At 35.0% G+C, this 19,411-nt stretch overlaps 1 protein-coding gene across 18 annotated transcripts in view; it reads left to right on the top strand.

The window, feature by feature from the left end:
* The window catches only part of ank3a (ankyrin 3a), an 85,788-nt gene that overhangs the window by 39,485 nt on the left and 26,892 nt on the right, over positions 1-19,411 (top strand). For 11 of the 18 annotated variants that reach the window (XR_010892473.1, XM_067366606.1, XM_067366597.1 and 8 more), the window contains 13 exons: positions 4,907-5,009; positions 7,538-7,647; positions 8,685-8,717; positions 10,200-10,424; positions 10,725-10,879; positions 10,979-11,190; positions 14,623-14,830; positions 15,242-15,338; positions 16,127-16,355; positions 16,704-16,829; positions 17,598-17,720; positions 18,034-18,060; positions 18,599-18,677. Coding sequence is in view for 17 of the 18 variants with exons in the window: in XM_067366606.1 (XP_067222707.1) it covers positions 4,907-5,009; positions 7,538-7,647; positions 8,685-8,717; positions 10,200-10,424; positions 10,725-10,879; positions 10,979-11,190; positions 14,623-14,830; positions 15,242-15,338; positions 16,127-16,355; positions 16,704-16,829; positions 17,598-17,720; positions 18,034-18,060; positions 18,599-18,677 (1,727 nt within the window). In the remaining variant the exon portion in view is untranslated. Of the gene's footprint in view, positions 1-1,340; positions 1,353-4,906; positions 5,010-7,537; positions 7,648-8,684; positions 8,718-10,199; positions 10,425-10,724; positions 10,880-10,978; positions 11,191-14,622; positions 14,831-15,241; positions 15,339-16,126; positions 16,356-16,703; positions 16,830-17,597; positions 17,721-18,033; positions 18,061-18,598; positions 18,678-19,411 lie in introns of all 18 variants that reach the window. The other 7 variants (XM_067366603.1, XM_067366595.1, XM_067366610.1 and 4 more) reach the window with 5 other exon arrangements.

The following is a 19,411-nucleotide window of genomic DNA, read 5'->3' as shown; positions in this document are numbered from 1 at the left end:
ATAAAAGTTTGAGTTTGCCTAATAAATGTGTGAGTACTGTGTGTAATTAATAGAAATACACACAAATTAATGTATATATTTAAGAGAAATATGTTATTTATGTACAAAATATTTTTATATATAATATAAATTATATAAAAATATAAATAAATAAATATTCTTGTAAATATTTCTCAAATATATACATGAACGTGTTTTATTTATATATACATAATAATTACACACAGTACACCCACATATATTAGGCAAACTCAAACTTTTATTTTGCATGAGATTAATCGTTTGACAGCCCTAGTGACATGGTGTTGTACACCTAAAGGTACAAATTATAAATACCTTTATAGTCCCTTATGTTATGGTTGACCAGCTAAGTTTCTCAAAAAGGTTTAGGGCAGAAGACACACATCTATGGTGTTTTGTGCTGAAGTACATCCCATCCCCTAATTTAAGAGGTCATCTCGACAGTATCTGTTTATCGTTGCAGATGGACGATGAGTGTAGCAGGTGAGTGAGATGGAAAGGTATACCAGTCCTGTCATGCAGGCATTATGTTGCACAAAGGAGCCTGATTTTCTGTTGTTGCACGAGACATTTAATTCTGATTGGCCGGCTTTTGTGTTATAGCATTCGAGGACAGGAAATAAATGACTGAAAAAAACAATGACATCATCACCGGGAAGGGAACGCTGAGTGACAAAGCCTGGAAAGTGCGTGACTCTGTTTGTGTGAACATGCGAAGGTGTGATGTGATGGATGCAGACCTTCAGCCTCTTATCACCTTTAGTTATGATGGATTGATTGAATTGATCATTTCAATTTTGTGCTCAGAACACTAGTGTAGCTCAGAGGGAAGAATTAGCTCTATGGTTTGCTGTATTTGGATATCGACACAGGAGGCATTAAATAGTCAAATGCGAGTCAAATTAGCTGTATAGATTATTGCCATAATTACGTCATTTGCAAAATACTCAGTATCCCAGCTGCTTAGCCAAGGTAAGACATGCTGTTTCATGTCTGGAAATGGGTTTAAATTGCTTTAGAAATGCTTATTGTTATTTAGATGTTATTTTTGATGTTTCTAAATGTCATCAGTTTTATTCTACTCTACTGAGCTTCATATCTTCTGCTCTTTTGTTTTGTTAACATCAGCCTGGCATTGTTTGCTCTTAGATAGGGCTACGAATGTTGCTTGTTTTTGCCAAACACCTACCCAGTCCTGTCTAGGAGCACAACACATGCTGTGGCAGAGCCTCAGTACCATGCTTAACTCTCACTGCTTCTGCCACGTCCAGTACATTTTACTCTCTTTTCTCTTTCTTCGCTTCTCTCACTCTCTCTAGCCCCAGGATAAGGTAAGAGTGATGTCTTTCTCTCTGCCTTTCTCTCTCTGTGCCTTTCGCCTTCTCTCCTCGTAGCTGTCGTTTCTGTCACTGCCCCTTTCCATATGTACTACAACTCCCATCATGCCTCGCTCCACCGTGTCATCTGGTGCAGTGCGTTTCTGTGGAGTCTCATCCCTTTCATACACTGAGGCCTGAGCTCCTCGGCCTGATAAAACAAATTCATGTATCTCAACTGGAGTTCTGGTCTCTGAACTCCTCTTGCGTTGACATTTGATTTGTTCTATCCGGCTCCGAAGCCGAACACGCTTCTTATCGGTCACACAAAAGCCATCTACCACTTTTGAAGGCGGTTTATAAATGGAAAAGATGTGAGGAGTGTTTTAATAAAAGGAAAAGTGGGCAGTAGTTGTGTGTTGTGAAATATTGTGGTTTTAAATGTTATTGATGTCTGAAATATTAATGATTAGTGTGCTAACTATTATGTTTTGTTTGCTTAATGAGTTTTTGTTCAGTGTGGCATGGACTGTGTTTATATATGTTGTGTTTTGCTGTTGTTTCAGTTGTGATGCTCTATGTAACATCCAGGGACAAAAGCTTCAAGCTGATCAGTCAGCAATTGAAGCCGATCAGTCTGTCACATTGCTGACGCCAAATTTAATTGGCCATTACTTGCAGCATTGATCACAGGTCAATTTTATTGTAAAATTAAGAATAGATATGGTGTTCTAAGCATGTTTGGTTGTAATCACTAGAGTGCTTTTGATAGAGAAGCATAGAGAGAATAGTTAATCCAAGCACACATATTTGCACAATTTTATTGCAGAACATGAGGTGGGAGGCATATGATTAGAATATAGCTTCGCCTGTTAGGATGAGAGAAGCAATATTCCTCATATTTCATTGTATGCTGTTTTACATGCAATGCACACAAAACCATATTACAGCCTTCCTATAACATACCGTCTCTGTTCTGAGTAAGATAATTAAAGAGAGAGAAAAATGCATTGTAAAGGAGGAGAATGATGAAGAACAAAAGGAAAAGGAGATAAGTTAATGCAGAGGAAGGAAAAGAGAGAGTGTGTACTGCAGAGAAGGGTGATTCGGCTGCTGTAATGCTACAGAACCATAAAAACGATGCAGATCAGGACGAATGAAAATGACGTATGAGAGGAAAGGATAGAAAGAAAGTTGTAAACCCATTCATCCAAAATTGAGCTCACAAACGAACACCGTTTCTTCCGTAAACACACCCTCGTGTACAGTTCTGCTGTGTACGCTACAGTGCTGTACCTTTAAATCCTGCTGATTGCTGCAGAATTTTCAATCTCTCATACACACAGTGCAACCAACCCAAGACTGCTGTCCTGCAGAGGTCCAGACGTTTCTAGGAGCACTGCAGAAGGGTGCACATGTACATTTAAAATGAGATTAAATTGTCAGTTTACTAGTGGTGCTTAACTGCTCCTAGTGGATTTTTTTTTTTTTTTTCCAAAACTCGTCAGGTTAAATTTAACTAGCATACAGAGTGTAAGACCTCTGTTCATTTAAATATGTCTCTACAGTTCAAAAGTGTATGGTCAGTTAGATTTTTAGAAAGAAATTAATATTTTTATTTTGCAAGGGTACATTAATTTGATCAAAAATGAGAGTAAAGACATTTATAATGATACAAAAGACTTCTATCTTTTTTTTTATCTTTTCAACTTTCTATTCATCAATAAATCCTGAAAAAATATATCTCAGTTTCTACAAAAATATTAAATGTTTTACTGTTTTAAATCAGCATATTAAAATTATTTCTGAAGGATCATGTGACACTGAAGACTAGAGTAATGATGCTGAAAATTTGCCATCACAAGAATAAATTTAATTTCAAAATATATTAAAATATTTCACAATATTACTGTATTTGAATGTAAGAGACTTCTTTCAAAAACATTAATTAAACAAATCTTATCGACCCCAAACTTTAATGGTAGTGTATTTGGTTAAAACATTTGAATGTTACTGTAATGTTGCCCATTAGAGATGTTCATTTCATTTTTTTTTTTTCTGACCGTTACTGACATTCGTCAACTAATCAGTAACTGTTAACGGACAATGTTATTTTAAATTAGAATTAAATTAAATTACAATGGATAAGAATATCTAAATTTGTTTTCCAGGGGTTTAGTTTTACATGTACAAATAGCAGCATAAACAACATAAAACGATAGAAAAAAACTTCAACAAGTAGTATATGCTGAGTTTCGGTTCATTTTCGTGATGCTCTCCACAAACAAGTTCACAGAAAGGAAACATCAGAAAGTGGCATCCTGTTTGTTTTCTTTATTTTACAAAAGCACAATGTTTTGTTTTTATTGTGAGTGTACACAAATAAAAGTAAACCCTTTACAGTTTTGAAAGATGTCTGGCTCTTATCTGTATGACCAAAAATAAGAGTATTTTATGTTGTTTCCACTTTTATAAGGGAAAAAATCAAGTGGTCGCACAGGCCTCATGCACACACATGCAACATATCAGTTCCAGCATTGCTAATTTGATATCGGAGCCTCTTCATTATCAAATTAAAATATAGTCAACGAAACATATAAAACGTTATACTTCATAATTTAAATAGTCCATAGTAAAATCTATGTGTTCAGCATGCGCTTCACCACACTGGTATTATGCCAAGCAAATTTTTGTCCATGTGAATGATGTTTTATGTAGATATTGGAACGTGAGTGAAGTACAAAACCTAGTTTACATACTAAATAATAGTTTAGCATCCAAATACATCACGAATATGAAAACATTTGGATTCGTGCCAAATTAGAGAGATAGGCTACAAGAACCTAACAGCGGTTTCTGTTTCAGTTTTGCTTTAAATTAATTAATTTTGGCTTGACTTTTAAATAGCTACTTTTAGGCCTTTTTTTCATTCTTGTTCTTTTTTAAAAAACGGTTAAATTAAATATATTTGTTGTGGAGTGAGGGGAAGTGTTTATAATGTTTGTAAACATTTAGCTTTATTTACAGGTATTTTACATTATTTCTGAATGTGATAATAAAATGCATCTCATACGTGACATCAAAAATGATTGTGTACTGTAGTGTATTTTTTAACCATTCAGCAAACGTTTTAAAATATCTTGAATATCTTAAATTATCTTAATTTAAAATATCTTTTAAATTGCTTCAATTACTTTAATACTGAAAGTATTAATCAATCAAAATTCTTACCATCGGTAACCAGTCAATTACTTTTAACCATTTAGTAACCAGTTAATTACTTTTAGGTTTAGCATCCCTATTGTCCATACAACTTCTCTTCTACATGTCTGGCCATGTCAGTTTTTTTCTTACTCCCTCCTCTCTGACCATCAGACCTCTGTCCATCCCTTTCTCTCCTCACTTCTGTGAAGGGTTTGATTTTGTTTTCCCTGGATGTTGCATGTTGTAACTTTTGTGTTTTTGTTTTGTGTTTATGTTTGTTCGTCCCTGTTTGTGTGTCGTTTGCTTTACGTTTGTGTGTATCTGCTTGTGCGTGTGTACATATGTGAACCTCTTACACACTCCAGTCTGCGCTCCTTCAGCTCAGACAGGTCCAACACTCTGAACAGAAGCTCCTTCGCTCGAGACAGCATGATGATTGAAGAGATGCTGGCACCTACCAAAGACACGGTAAGAATACTCACTCTCTTTATCGCTGTTGCTTGTGGTTTTCACTCTCTCACTCTTCATTCAGTACTATACTCTGCATCATGCTTCCAGAAAGCAGTAAGAATTAAGGGTTTTTTTGCCAAATTTTAAGGTTGCATTATCCTTAGTAGTAAAGGCAATCCTATAATATTTAGAATGCTAGAATGTGATGAATGCATCAAGGATGATGGATGAAGTAAAAAAAAAAAAAAAAACATTTATAATCAGTGTTGTATTATTATATTATTATATAATATTTTTTATACTACTTTATTATTTATTAATATTTTAAATTAGCTTTTATTTTTCTATTTTTCATATTGTTGTATTAATATATATATATATATATATATATATATATATATATATATATATATATATATATATATATATATATATAATTTTCATTTTAGTAATTTTAATATGTGCCTTTGTCACTTTCATTATTATTGTTATTATTTTTTAAATATTTCTATTTCTGTATTTTAAATATTTAACTTTTTAAAAAAATATGAGTAATTTTAGTTCTTCAACTTAGTCATTTTATTTCAGTTGTAACTTTCATTTGTTTTTTCTTTTTTTTCAGATTTAAATTAATTAAAAATTAATTAAATAAAAAGAAATTAAGTTTATAACTAATAGTAATAACAAAACATCTTACTTTTAGGTTTAGTTAACAATAACAACCCTGTTTATAATTTATTATAAATATAATTAATTTGTTAAATACTGAAATATATACTTAAAAATGGCTTAAATTTAATTTACTACAAATTTGTGTGCTATCTATGTGTGTGTGCCACTGCACCGCTATGAGATATCACACTTGATCTGCATCAACACTGACTGGTCAATACTAGAAAATATACAAAAAAAAAAAAAATAAGGTTTGCTATATACACTTTATATTAGCTGTCTTTAACGACTATGTACTTGCATAAAAAAGTTAGCTAAAGTGTACTGAAGTGGGATACAGGTAAGGTTAGGACAGTTTCGGTGGCACAGCTGTAATCACATGCAGGTGTGTTTTAAAATATACAACATGTACACAATAAGTGCATTGTATCAAATGCTTAATTTAAATGTTAATACATAGTAGTTAATTACACTTGATATAGATTGAGACCCTTGTCGGATAACCCTTAACCCTGTAATTATAAAAAGCCATAGCTTTACTTTTGATTTCATTTCTTGTCATAAATTCTTCCTCAAGACTTTCAACAACACAGCGAAATGTCCTGGAATATTTGTGTTGGGTCCCATGGGGTTTGCGAAAGCCCGGTTCCCATCCACACTGATACAAACACACTCACATTCTCTTCTGTCCAGTGTCACATTCTCATTTCCAAATGTGCCTTTAAATAAACATTTAGACTTGAGACTTTCAGTCTAAAAAGAGTTTATTTAAAGGCACATTTGGAAATCAAAATGCTTGACCTCAATCTATCCATAAGCAGATGGCTAGACACTGGGAGAAGGACAAAAAGAGGGAGAGAGAGACGGAGTGTCAGACTTGGACTCTGTCAAGCTTTTCCATGATGTGTTTTCCTGTTCAGAGTTCTGTTACTCTTTCCATTTTCAGGAGTAAATATTCACACCAGACTCTTGAAATAACTGAATTCCTAAAGAATACAATGATACAAATTTGAATCGGATTAACTTGTGCATATCAAATATGACAGCAATTAGCTTTAGCTAAACATATGTGTTATGGTTAGTATTCATACAGCCTTCCTTGACTGCACTACTGCATATTAAAAAGTGTTTTCATTTTTGCTTCAGTGTTAGAATTTGTGTTCCAAAAGTGATTAGGCTGACTACCTTGACAGCTTTTTGGGTATCATTCAAATTTTCAATTTCAGGTTCGATTAGGTAGACAGATCACTAGGTTTTGAACAATATCAGAGAAAGACTTTGTAATTTGTGTGAGTAGCATAAACATGCCTGTGTGTGTTTTTCTTTTAAAGCTTCAGAGTGTATTTAAAGATATTTCCTACATGGTGGACCCTCAGAATAAGGTACAGGTTCTTGTTAGATCATCACCATGTTAGATCATCACTCCAGTTTTCCATTCTTTCATTACACAAAAATCTGAACACACTCATTTTCTTCCATTGATTCGCTCATCGGCATTTATGTGTTATTGTTTGTTTATACAATACAAGCTCCACCCCCATCGGCGGCCCTGTCAGTGTTTATTTCATTGTCTTTCATGCGTTGTGTTTTCTGTTTTTTTTTGTTTGTTTTTTTTTTCTGATTGAGGTTCCTGTTTGAGGCCATGTTTTATCCAGATGCATCAACGCAGTATTTTCTTGGCAGTGGTTTTACAAGGCATCTTAGGAATTTTTAGATAACTGAGTCATTGAATTTAAAAATATTATATAACATAATTTCATTTTATCATATAATTTCTGAATTTAATTACATTTTTAACAACCTGCACACTCCTTTAAATTGGTAAGCAACTTTCCTGACCCTTAAATGTGTTTTATGTTTGTATGTGTTTACAGCACCTTGCAGTGACTCGTGAATACAATAGCGAGTGTATGCGGCGCTACAGTTGGACCCCTGACACAGTGGACCACTCACACAACACTGTGTGCAGTCCTGTGCACTCTGGGTAAGAAAACATCTTTGTGTTGAGGTGGTTTAACATGATTTTAAAGGATGCAAACACATTAGTAGCCACAACATGAATATATTTTGATTATATATGATGTTGTTTTTTATACACTACTGTTCAAAAGTTTGGGTCAGTGAGATTTTCAAGAAGTCACTCTCTTATTCTCATCAAGGCTGCATTTATAAAATAACTCATTAATATATAATACAATTTTTTGAATATTATAAAGATGGCAAAACTGAATTTTTAGCAGCCTTTAATGTAGTCTTCAGCATATTATCCTTGTTCTACTTAATATTCTGATTAAAACATAATACATATTTTTTCAGCATATTTTAATGTACAGAAAATTCAAAAGAACAGCATTTATTTGAAATAGAAAACTTTGTAACCTTATGAATGTCTTCACTGTCACATTTAATCAATTTAATGCATCCTTGCTGAGTGAAAATATAAATTTGTTAAAAAAAAAAAAAACTTTTTTACTGACCCTAAAGTTTTGAACAGCAGTTCCCCACTTATTTTACAAAAGAAATTTATTTTTTATGAGAAATTAAAGGTGTAGTCATTTCCAGTAGTGGCACCAAATGAACTGTGTTTCTGTTACCATTGTCATTCATTTTGATGCTAAAACTTGATTCCCTACTTTTAACCACCTGTTTCTCCTAATGGAGGATTGAGCATATCATTAGCATATTATAATGATGCCATTTATGATTGGAGAAGGATGATTTAACCCAACCCAACTGCAAACATAATGCTGTTTTGGGCAAGCATGCAAAAAGCTTTTCATTGGCTTTATTGAGTTGTTTTGCATAAAGCACATTTTGTTTTCCATTAGCCCCCCCCCCACCTTAAAGACACACTTTCAACTGCATTGCACATAATATCTGATTTTTTTACATCAACTTCATGTCTTGCTTACTTGTATGTCAGCTGTTTTACCATGACAACAACTGTAATAATGAATGTTGTTTATTTTTACCTCCTGCTTTCTGTTCTTGTTTTCTTTTCGTTAATTTTTCCTTTTGCAGCCCTTCCTCCCCGCTTCCTCAGTATGACTCCAGGTGAAAACTGAGTCCGGTGACATCACTCTTTCTATAGCTTTCTGTCCTGTCTTTTCCGTCTATTTTTCATCTGTTCTCTCCTGTTTTCTTTCACTCTCTTTCCTGTTCTCTGGTGTTTTATTCCCTGTTTTATCTCCTCATCTGTGTGAGCGCTCCTCCACACTGTGTGTGTGTTTAGCTGGTCTTTGGAAAGTGGACCTTATATTCAGAGATCAGCAACTTCAGCACATTTCTAAAATAAATTGCAGATCACTCATTACACACACTAGTACTACCACCATCAGCACATTAGAAAATTAGTGATGAAATGGAGTTTTTTGTCATGATCTTCACTTCTCAGTAAGAAATCACTTCTTTTTTTTTTTTTTTTTTTTCAGTAGGAATGGGCAATATATTGAAATTATGATTTAAAATAGGAATTGTGAATTTCACAATGATGTTAACACGGTTTTTATTTTAGTCCACACCATTAGACATAATCCTTGTCTTGTGAGTATGAGGACATTAGGACAGGTGTTTTAATAGTGTCTCTGATTTAAAGTTTACTATATTTCAAAAACTTGTTTACATCACTTAATATTGTTCCTGGAATTCTTGCGCTGACACATATCATATATTAAGTATATATTTTTATTATAAATATGTAAGCAGTTTGTTTCAATGTTTATTGTTATAAAAGGAAATTGTTAAATATGATTCTCTATATTAAAAATAATATAGTGAATCATTATCATCATTAACTTTACAGTTTCAGTTCCCACTTTAAACATTTTGAATTGGAATCAGTGGTTAAAATGGTTCCTATGACAACAACAACAACAAAAACATACTTTCAAGCCATTTTAGAGCAAATGCATCAATATACACTACCGTTCAAAATAATTTTTTAAGCCCTCATCAACAGTTTTAGAATCTCATGAACACACAATTGCATTCATTTTACATTAACAGATAATGGGTGTTTTGGGTTGTCTGTCCACCTGTGGAGGTGCTTTTGGTCACACTGTTGATCACTGATCACTGCTTCGAAACAATTGATCTTGGCAGTAAAGGGGGTAGCATTTGACTCAGAGTCATGAGTACAGTGACTGTGGTAATATTTTGGTAAGTCGATATTCAAGGATTCCCTTGTGTTTCTTCTGTCTCTGCTGCTGTTGTATGAGGGAATAAATGCTGCCAGGTTTAACAGCTCGAAGCACTGTCACTCTTTTTAATTGTTTTTCTTCTGTCTCTATCTCTCTCGCTGTAATGGTCTGTTCTCGCTTACTGTTTCTCTTCCTTTTCGTTTCTGCTTAGACCTTTCCCTTCTCCCTCCCTCCCTCTCTTTCTCTCGCCACGTGTGTTGGGTGTACAGTGATCACAGCATGGGAATCGTCTCTCACTCGTTCGTGTCTGTGTAGTGGTTTTAGCGTGGTTTCCCTCTTTCTTTCTTCATTTCCTTCTCTCTCTCTCTTTCATTAATCCTTCATTCTCTTCTTACAGGTTCCTAGTGAGTTTCATGGTGGACGCTCGGGGTGGGTCGATGAGAGGAAGTCGTCATGATGGTATGCGTATAATCATTCCACCCAGGAAGTGTCCAGCACCAACACGAATCACTTGTCGCCTAGCAAAGCGCCACCGCCTGGCGTACCCGCCCCCTATGGTGGAGGGAGAAGGTCTTGTGAGCAGACTGGTGGAGATGGGGCCATCCGGGGCACAGTTTTTGGGGTAAGAGTTCCTCTGAGGTGGCTCAAAATATCTGTAGTCTCACAGTAAATGCAGATAAATCATAAAAAAACAAACTTAATTTTTAAAATTAATATACATATTAATCTTAAATAGATCAGTTTTTAAGCTACACAAAAACATCAAAGGGGAATGAGTTCAGACTGAGTAATATCAGGGTTTCCATCTTAAATTCTGTTAAAATCAGTGCAATTTGCATGGTGCAGTTCTCAATCTGAATACATTGGACTTCCACCGTCTGTTTAGTGAATTCGCCCCTTATTGTCTTCACTTTATTTTCAGGCCTGTAATAGTAGAAATTCCTCATTTCGGCTCTATGCGGGGAAAGGAGAGAGAGCTGATCGTCCTACGCAGCGATAATGGAGAGACCTGGAAAGAACATCATTATGACTGCAGAGTGACAGAACTGACCTCGATTCTCAATGGCATGGATGAGGGTAATGTACAAACAGCTGACATAACTAAAACTACCTCACAGGGAGCTTTAATTTAATTCACATCGTTCTGTTTATTTGTGATTTCATATGTGATTACAGAGATGGACAGTCCAGCAGAGCTTGAGAAAAAACGTATCTGCCGCATCATCACAAAAGATTTCCCACAGTACTTTGCTGTGGTGTCGCGCATCAAGCAAGAAAGTGATCACATGGGACCTGAGGGCGGAGTCCTGAGTAGTGAGGCGGTTCCCATGGTGAAAGCTGCCTTTCCCCAGGGAGCGCTTACAAAGAAGATTCGTGTTGGACTACAGGTATAAGGGCTTATCAAGATGGTTGTTATCAAATTTTGTTTGGTCAACCTTAATCTTTTAATTTAGTTTCCAAGGTCATGGCATATTAGGGAATTTTAAAATCGTGTTTTCAGGAGTTGGAAAAGGATTTTTCTATAGTATATAAATATACATTTATGGTGGTTATCCACTTTAAAATATTTAACAAGCTACATATTGATATTTTTTTGGAGCTTGTGTAGATTAAACTTGCTTACAGGATATAATAATGTATAATAATGTTTGTGAGTGCTTTTGTTTCATCTGAGTTAGTTTATTTTTAATAAATCAGTCAAACTGGTTCACAAAATTATCTGAATGATTCTTTAGAGAAAGTAATTTTAGAAGTTTACATAAAAAGTGGCCTTTCTTGTCATCTCAAGGAGCTCTGGGAACTTTCTTTCTCTCTCACATACACACAATAGTAGAATATTTTCCCACACACATGCCAGAGGTCTGCACTGGCTTTAAACTAAGGCCTGAACCCGGCCCGTACCCGAGATCATTTGACCTGACCTGATCCGAACCCGAACGGTACTGTTGTCGTTTAGACCTAACCCGAACCCGAAATCCACCGCTATAGAGATGTACCATTCTTGCTATCATAAGCCAAGACAGCTTTGTAAGACCTACACTGCACGTAACCGCTGAGCTATTATTTGGTTGAATGACAAGATCTTATCGTACAACTTTTAAATAGACAGAAACATCAGGCTAAGTAGTAGAAAAGATGCACAGAGGCCATTTGACATGCTATCACGCTTCATTTCATTCTAGTTTGTACTCAGTCATGTAGCCTATTATATAGTACAATGTTTTAAACATTTAAATACACATATCAAATAAAATAATACAAAATGTGTTTGATGTAGTGTTTTAGGTGATAGTAGCCTGCTCTTGACAGCTGATTTCTGAGAGATGTAAGAGAAACGCGGCTATTTGATTTACGAACGCACTTGGCTCATTTCATTCATAGTTAACACTTATTTATCTCTGATAACATACAATGTTTAAAACATTTAAATATACATATCAAATAATGTAGTATTTTACAGTAGACCTAGTCTTGACAAAGCTGAGACTGAGACGGCAGCGCGGCTATTTGATTTGTGGCTGCTCTCAGTAGTCATTCACTTCACACAATAATTAATTTTGTGCTATCCCCTGGCTCACCTGTTATTGAGTAGTATTCTTTGTGCTGCTTTCCTTCCGTCATTTGGCACTGTAATAAGTTTTCCCTCAGTAATTGTTTGCTTTATCGCACTCATAGTCAGAGGTTTGAGTCTGAAAGAGTGCGCGGGAGCGGGATCACATGCGCAAAACAGTTAATATATAAATGTGAATTATAAGTGTCCTCCCACTCTCACCCGCTCTTTCGAGCACAACACAGAAGACAGCACGCAAGACTTATAAAACAACCTATTGGGGTGTCATCAACTACGAATTTACATTAGTCGAATCCGATTCGAATCAGATTGCCTATATTCGACTGATAGTCAAATCATAAAAGAAGGGAGCGAGATGGAGCGGGAAACGGAAAATGAAGTAAGGCCTGGCTATAGTCTACCTGCGGCTTAAGACAACTTTTATTTTTTTACAGAGAAACATCTTTCTAATAAACCGACCAAACTGCCTGTCAAGTGATAGACGAAACTGACAATGATTTTATCTCTTTTAAACAAATGAAAGGCAATGTGGATAAACATTCACAGCCACAATGTATAGAACACTCTCAAAGATATAGAAGAAAATGAATAAAAACATTTTGGATCAATAAACTTTAAAACATATATATTATAACCGCAGAAAGGCCACACTGCAGATAGATATAGCTACATTTCATATATCGGCAAATCAAATTACATCGGCTAAATTGTCTGTGCGAGCAAGCTTTAACTAATCTACAGCGCAACATTGATGCACCAAAAAACATAAATAAATAATTTAATAAAAAAATTATAATTTTTTTTATCAAACATTAATTTACAGAATTGAATTAGAACAGAATATACAATTCTAATAAATGAAAATAGCTTACTTAAAAAATGAAATATGATCAAGTCAAACTGCAAAATGCCTGTGCAGGGGAACATATATTCAAAACACAAGCCAGAAATAGTTAAATTAGATAACCCAGAGTGATCAATAAAAAAAATAAAATTAAAAAAATTATTAAAATAACGAAAGTATAGCTAGAATTGTCAACTTGTCTTTTTAACTGCAGAGACAATAAACTGGAGTGGCAGTCTTTTTAGCTAAACATTAACAGCATCCAAAAATAAAATTACATCCGGCTGAAATAGTTTGAAATCACTTGTAGATACTCTACCTGATTGAGAGAGAAAAATCCAGTCTTTCACGCAATCTGCCTGTGTTCGTTTGAGTCTTTTCAAATAGCCAATAGAATTTTCAAATAGAATATAGTCAGCTCGTTGGCCGGCAGAAGCGCGCCGCAGTGTTTGTCGTTGTTGAGTTCTAGGACATGAGCTGTTGGCACAACTTGCATCATACTTTTTTTTGATCATCTTTTACCATTTCAAAGTGCATCCAATTGTACACTTTATCCCAGACATTGTTGAAGATTTAATCCCTGCCGTGAAGATGCTCAACTGCCGGTCACGGATCATGGAAGTGAAACTTAAATCGGTCACAAGTTGGATTTATTCACGCACATTAAAAAATATTTATTAACAGCTTCTTTCTTTTCACATTTTTATTTATAGTATTAACATAATAGGCTGTATATTAACCTACTGGGAAAGAACCGGTATGTCTATGTAAAATCCGATATTGAGCACCCCCATATCTCTTCTCATAACACCTCTGCGACGATTCGACTGTGAGATTGGTAGTCAAATCAAGCTCCTCCTATCGAAGATTCGAATCGTTGACTATTCAGGTTCACCCCTACAGCCTATATATTTTTTCTCAGTTACAGACCCGAACCTGACCCGAAGCTATTCATGAAACCTTAACCCGAACCCGACCCAAAACCCTCGAGTTCGGGACTTCGGGGTTGCAGACCTCTAACACATACACATACAAAATAGCAGAATATCCTCTATTCTTTGTACATATCTTTTGTGCAGATTTGATTTTTATTTAATTTTATTTCAAAGTAAATATAGCATCGAAACTGTAGACTATATATGTACATTACACAAGGAACATCTCAGGAGACTAAAGCAATAAAAAGCTATACACATTCTAATGATGATTAGTTAGATGAATATGCCTAGAGTGACCTTGTGCCTATCAGAGTCCTGCATCGTTCCTGTTTTGTAAACCACAGGTGCACCTACAGTACTTGACAGAACACCCGGCCCATTAAGTAGATGTTCTCTAAAATAGATGCTCTTCTATTTTTTCTCCTGTTCTTAATACTGCTTGTCTTTCTGTCTTTTTCTCTCTCAGGCACAGCCAGTGCCAGAGGACCTGGTGTGGACCATCACTGGTAACCGTGCGTCATTCAGCCCAATTGTTACTGTGGAGCCCAGAAGGAGAAAATTCCACAAGCCCATCACCATGACAATTCCTGTGCCGCCCAGATCCAAAGAGGCTGTTGCTAATGGACGCAAAGGAGAACCCGCCCCCTGCCTTAGACTGCTCTGTAGCATCACAGGCATGTGAATAGTGAAAGCTTGTTTATTTTAAATGAGATGGGAGAGGAAATGTCAGGTTTAATTTTTTTTTTTTTATATATATAAAATACTTCAGAGTTTCTTTTATTTGAGAGCAGAAATATAAATAAAAATCATCAACAAAAACTGCACATTGATTTGAGATCCCCTATCTCAATTTAAATTTATCATTTGGGTTCGTTTTGGTGTATACAGAGTTAAAAGAGCGGGTAAATTCTGAGATAAAATGCATTTGCAAAGGAACATCAAATTTCCTACTGCTGTCAGATAAAAAAGACAAATAAATCATTAAGTACATTACTATATCATACCCAACAACATATTTTGATAACATATCACAGTTTCTGTAGTGATTCCCAATACCAGTGTTTAAAAGTGTTACATCTTTTTAGGTGGAACATCCCCTGCGCAGTGGGAAGACATCACTGGGACCACTCCTCTCTCCTTTGTCACAGACTGTGTTTCCTTCACCACAAATGTATCTGCCAGGTGAGTCTCAGCTGATGTTGGAGTACATCACATGCAGATTCAAATCATGGGCTTTAGAGCGAGAGACAGTGGAAGGTTTTCTGCCCTAGATTAAATTATATCATTCTAATTATGTTCATCTGCACATCTGCAAAAAAATATGACTGTAGACTGTTGCCTAGAAAAATGAATTAGTGAGAAGAGGAAGGTTCACATAAGGTCATTAAAGAACAGTGACCTTTTCTATAAATATTGCTTATCTTTATGCCAAAAATTTGTCTAAATTATGTAAATTGCTGGCTTGTGTGTGCCAGTTCCTAACAAAAATGTTCTTAAAATCAAACATTAAAATTAATTGATATTTCCTTGAACTGCATAAGCCCAGCAATATGCAAAATTTAATCTTGTTGCCAGTAAGCCTGCATTTAATGTACTTTGGGTTGTATTTTATGTTTTTTCCTCCCTTTTGATAAGAATATTTATTTTCTTATTCTAAGTATGCATGCTTCTGTAGTCATATTTTGTTATTTGCATTTTTATCTATGAAGCTGTCAGAATAGATTTGTGGCGCTTTTTTGGATTTTGACCGTCCTGCTGAGCACCACTGGTATAAACATTCATTGTTTGTGTCAAACAGCTGACTAAAGGATTTGCTTCTGAAACTTATATCATGTAAACATCTTAGAACCTAGATTCTTCATCCCGTGGAGTTGTAACAGTAAAAGTACTATAAAAATTTGTGAAAATTTTAAGAATTGGGGAGGATTTTCCTAATTCTAAGGAAATTTTTCCCCCTCTCTTTTCTGTAGATTTTGGTTGGCAGACTGTCAGCAGATCAGTGAGACGGTGGGTTTAGCATCTCAGCTGTACCGAGAGCTAATCTGTGTTCCATACTTGGCCAAGTTTGTGGTGTTTGCTAAAATGATCGACCCTGTAGAGTCCCGTCTACGTTGCTTCTGCATGACTGATGACAAAGCCGACAAAACTCTGGAGCAGCAGGAGAACTTTGAGGAGGTGGCAAGAAGCAAAGACATTGAGGTGTGCATCTGTAACACTCTAGCCTACACACATGCACACACACATTCACTGTACACGTTCACATAAATAATTAACGATCTCTCAGTGATTGGAAACAGTGAGTCATGAGTTTGTGAATATTCATGTATATACACACATAGGGAAATTCATTGCAAAAAACTTGATAGAACATGTACCCACAAACTTTTATTCCTCTGTCATTCACAGTTCATATTCATAAAACAACCACACATTGATTCATTCTCCATATTCTTCTATAACGCAATAACACTTTTCTGATCATTCAGTGACACTATAGAGACATGAATGTACAACTTCTTATGATCCGTTCCTTTTTTTCTTTGTCAGATTCTGGAGGGTAAGCCCATTCATGTAGAATGCTACGGTAACATCTGTCCTCTGGCAAAGAGTGGCCAGCAACTCGTCTTCAACTTCTATGCCTTCAAAGAGAACCGACTCCCATTCAACATCAAGGTTTGAGAGACAGTGGCTCATTCATCCTAATTCTTCTAGCTATTAGTTTTTCTCAATTGATTTGACATATTTCTCCAAACTCAGATCACTGTTTTCAAAACAATTAGCATGATCTGAACACTTTATAATTGTCCTAAACAAATTGTAAGATTTCAATAATTTATACAAATCATATGATATGCATAATTGGAGTTGAGTTGATATGCATAATTGGAGTTGAGGATGTAGAAAGAGAAGAACTTCAACTTTTATTTTGTCTTGTGGACTATATGTAAACCTCTTATGTAATATATCTTATTCATGACAGTACTAAATAAAAAAATAACATGCATTCTGTATGATCCCTCTTATTTTTTTAGATTCTACAAGTTGTATGTAAACTTGACTATGACTGTATGTATTTTTGTGTGTTGCACTGGCAGATATAACAATTGTCTTGGACATTATATTGATTCTTAGCGGTGTGAAGGCAGTAGCATCACAAACGTTTAAGGTTACCAGTGCCACTGAAAAAAATGCTCTATTCACAGTCAGCCATGAATAATTTATTCCATTTGCAAAAGTGTCCTGTAACAGGGGGTTTCCAAGATAAATTAAAGAAAATAATTATCGGCTGGTCATGTGATCTCAACATAACAGATCCCGTGAGGCAGCTTAGCTCAATATAAACTAAAATATCAGTTTTTATCAGGCTACTGATATGACTAGAGTTATATGTTAAGATTTTTTTGTCATTCTATTTTGTGTGTGTATGGATGTGTTTTGTAGGTCAGAGATATGGGCCAAGAGCCATGTGGGAGAATATCTTTCCTCAGAGAACCTAAAATCGCAAAAGGCCTGCCACAGAGTGCAATCTGCAACCTTAACTTTACACTGCCAACACACAGAAAGGTAAGGACAAACATAAACATGATTCTGTGACATTTTCTCTAGTGTTAACTAGAGAGTCTTCAACTATAAAACATCATCACAGAGCTATTTGTGTCGCTGCTTTAGCTGTAACTTTATTTTGCCTTTCCTTTTGTCTTGTTCACTTTTAATCTCTCTGCATCTGCATTTTTTTTACCTTTTCCACTCCCTTACTGTCCTCTTTCAACTCTTTTTCTCTTACTCCTCTACCTCCAACGCCATCTTCACATACTCACCATCCTCGGCTGCTGCTGCTCCATTATGTATTGCTGCAATGCATCGTGGGAAATTGTAGGAAATGGAGTCAGATCCTGATGATGAGGTACATATTTCATAACTTGTCCACCTTTGCCTTTAGTGTGGTGCTTATGTGATCATACGCTTATTTATGTGATTGGTCAAAGCTTTTGTACCAGCTTGTCATTGGTCATGCAAGTGCATGACTTCTTTTTGTGTTTATCAGTAGATTTAAAGCATTGTTATTTTGTGGCTTATTGGAAACATTTTTCACATATCTCTTATGCAGATTTGATTTTTATTTAATTTTATTTCAAAGTGAAGTAATTAATTAGGCAGTTTCACTGGAAAATACCTTTCTCACTGTTAGCAAATGGGCTGAAATGTAGCACAACATTCCTTACAGAAACTGAAGCAACTGGAATGTTTTATCGATATCCTAAATTAAATGTACCACATTAAATAATTCCTTCAAAAAAAAAAAAAATCTGGGGCAACATAGATACAGTGCTTTCAAAACAATCAAAAGGAAATGATAGTAATTAGCCACTTAAAAGATCATTGCACTACGATTTTTGTCACTTTGTTCTTACATAGGATTTTTTACTTTTGTGTTATTGCAGAATGACAAAGATCGACGACATACCTTTGCCTCATTAGCATTGCGAAAGCGCTACAGCTATCTGGCCGATCCAGCATCCAGTGAGTCCTACATTTTCTTTATTCTTGAAACATCAGCATGACATAATTACACAGTAAAAGCGTCACATATACACAGGCATCTGATACAGGCATATATGAAGGCACAGTAATCTCATATCTCACCATTTTCAAAAACAGAACTGCCAGTATGTCATGTCTGTGTACATTAGACATAAACAATTACATTTGTTTGCTTGCTTTTTTTTTTTTTTTGCCTTTTTTTCTTTTTCATGTGTTGTTTTTCCATTGTTTGACATTTTATATGATTTGCTACCACATTGTGTATTGCCTGATGTGTTTTTGAATAAACCTATCATTTGTCTTGTTGTCATTTATTGTATTATTTTCAAAAGAACTTGCTTGGTTTATTGACAGTTCTTATAATTGCTCATTATTTAAAAAAAAAAAAAAACAACAACATGGTATTCAATATCCAAATTTTACCAATAGTCATTACCAATATTAGCCAATATCTAAAACTAATATGCTATTTAACACACTCCTTTATTTTTAAAGTTAATTATTAATGTAAATATTAATATTAAATTAAAACAGTGGCATGTATATATTTAGCAGTGATTCTAATTTAAAAATTTAAAGTACAGTATATATTTTTCCCATGTGGGCCTAACTTTGTGTTCATGTTCGATCATAGATGGCTTGTTAATAAATGTATATAAGTTACCCAGCTGTGATCGGTGAGTGTTTTTCCCCTTCATTTTTGGTTAATATTA

Source organism: Chanodichthys erythropterus, chromosome 18 (assembly GCF_024489055.1).
Source record: "Chanodichthys erythropterus isolate Z2021 chromosome 18, ASM2448905v1, whole genome shotgun sequence".
Taxonomy (NCBI): domain Eukaryota; kingdom Metazoa; phylum Chordata; class Actinopteri; order Cypriniformes; family Xenocyprididae; genus Chanodichthys; species Chanodichthys erythropterus.
This window is presented reverse-complemented; position numbering and strand designations above follow the sequence as displayed.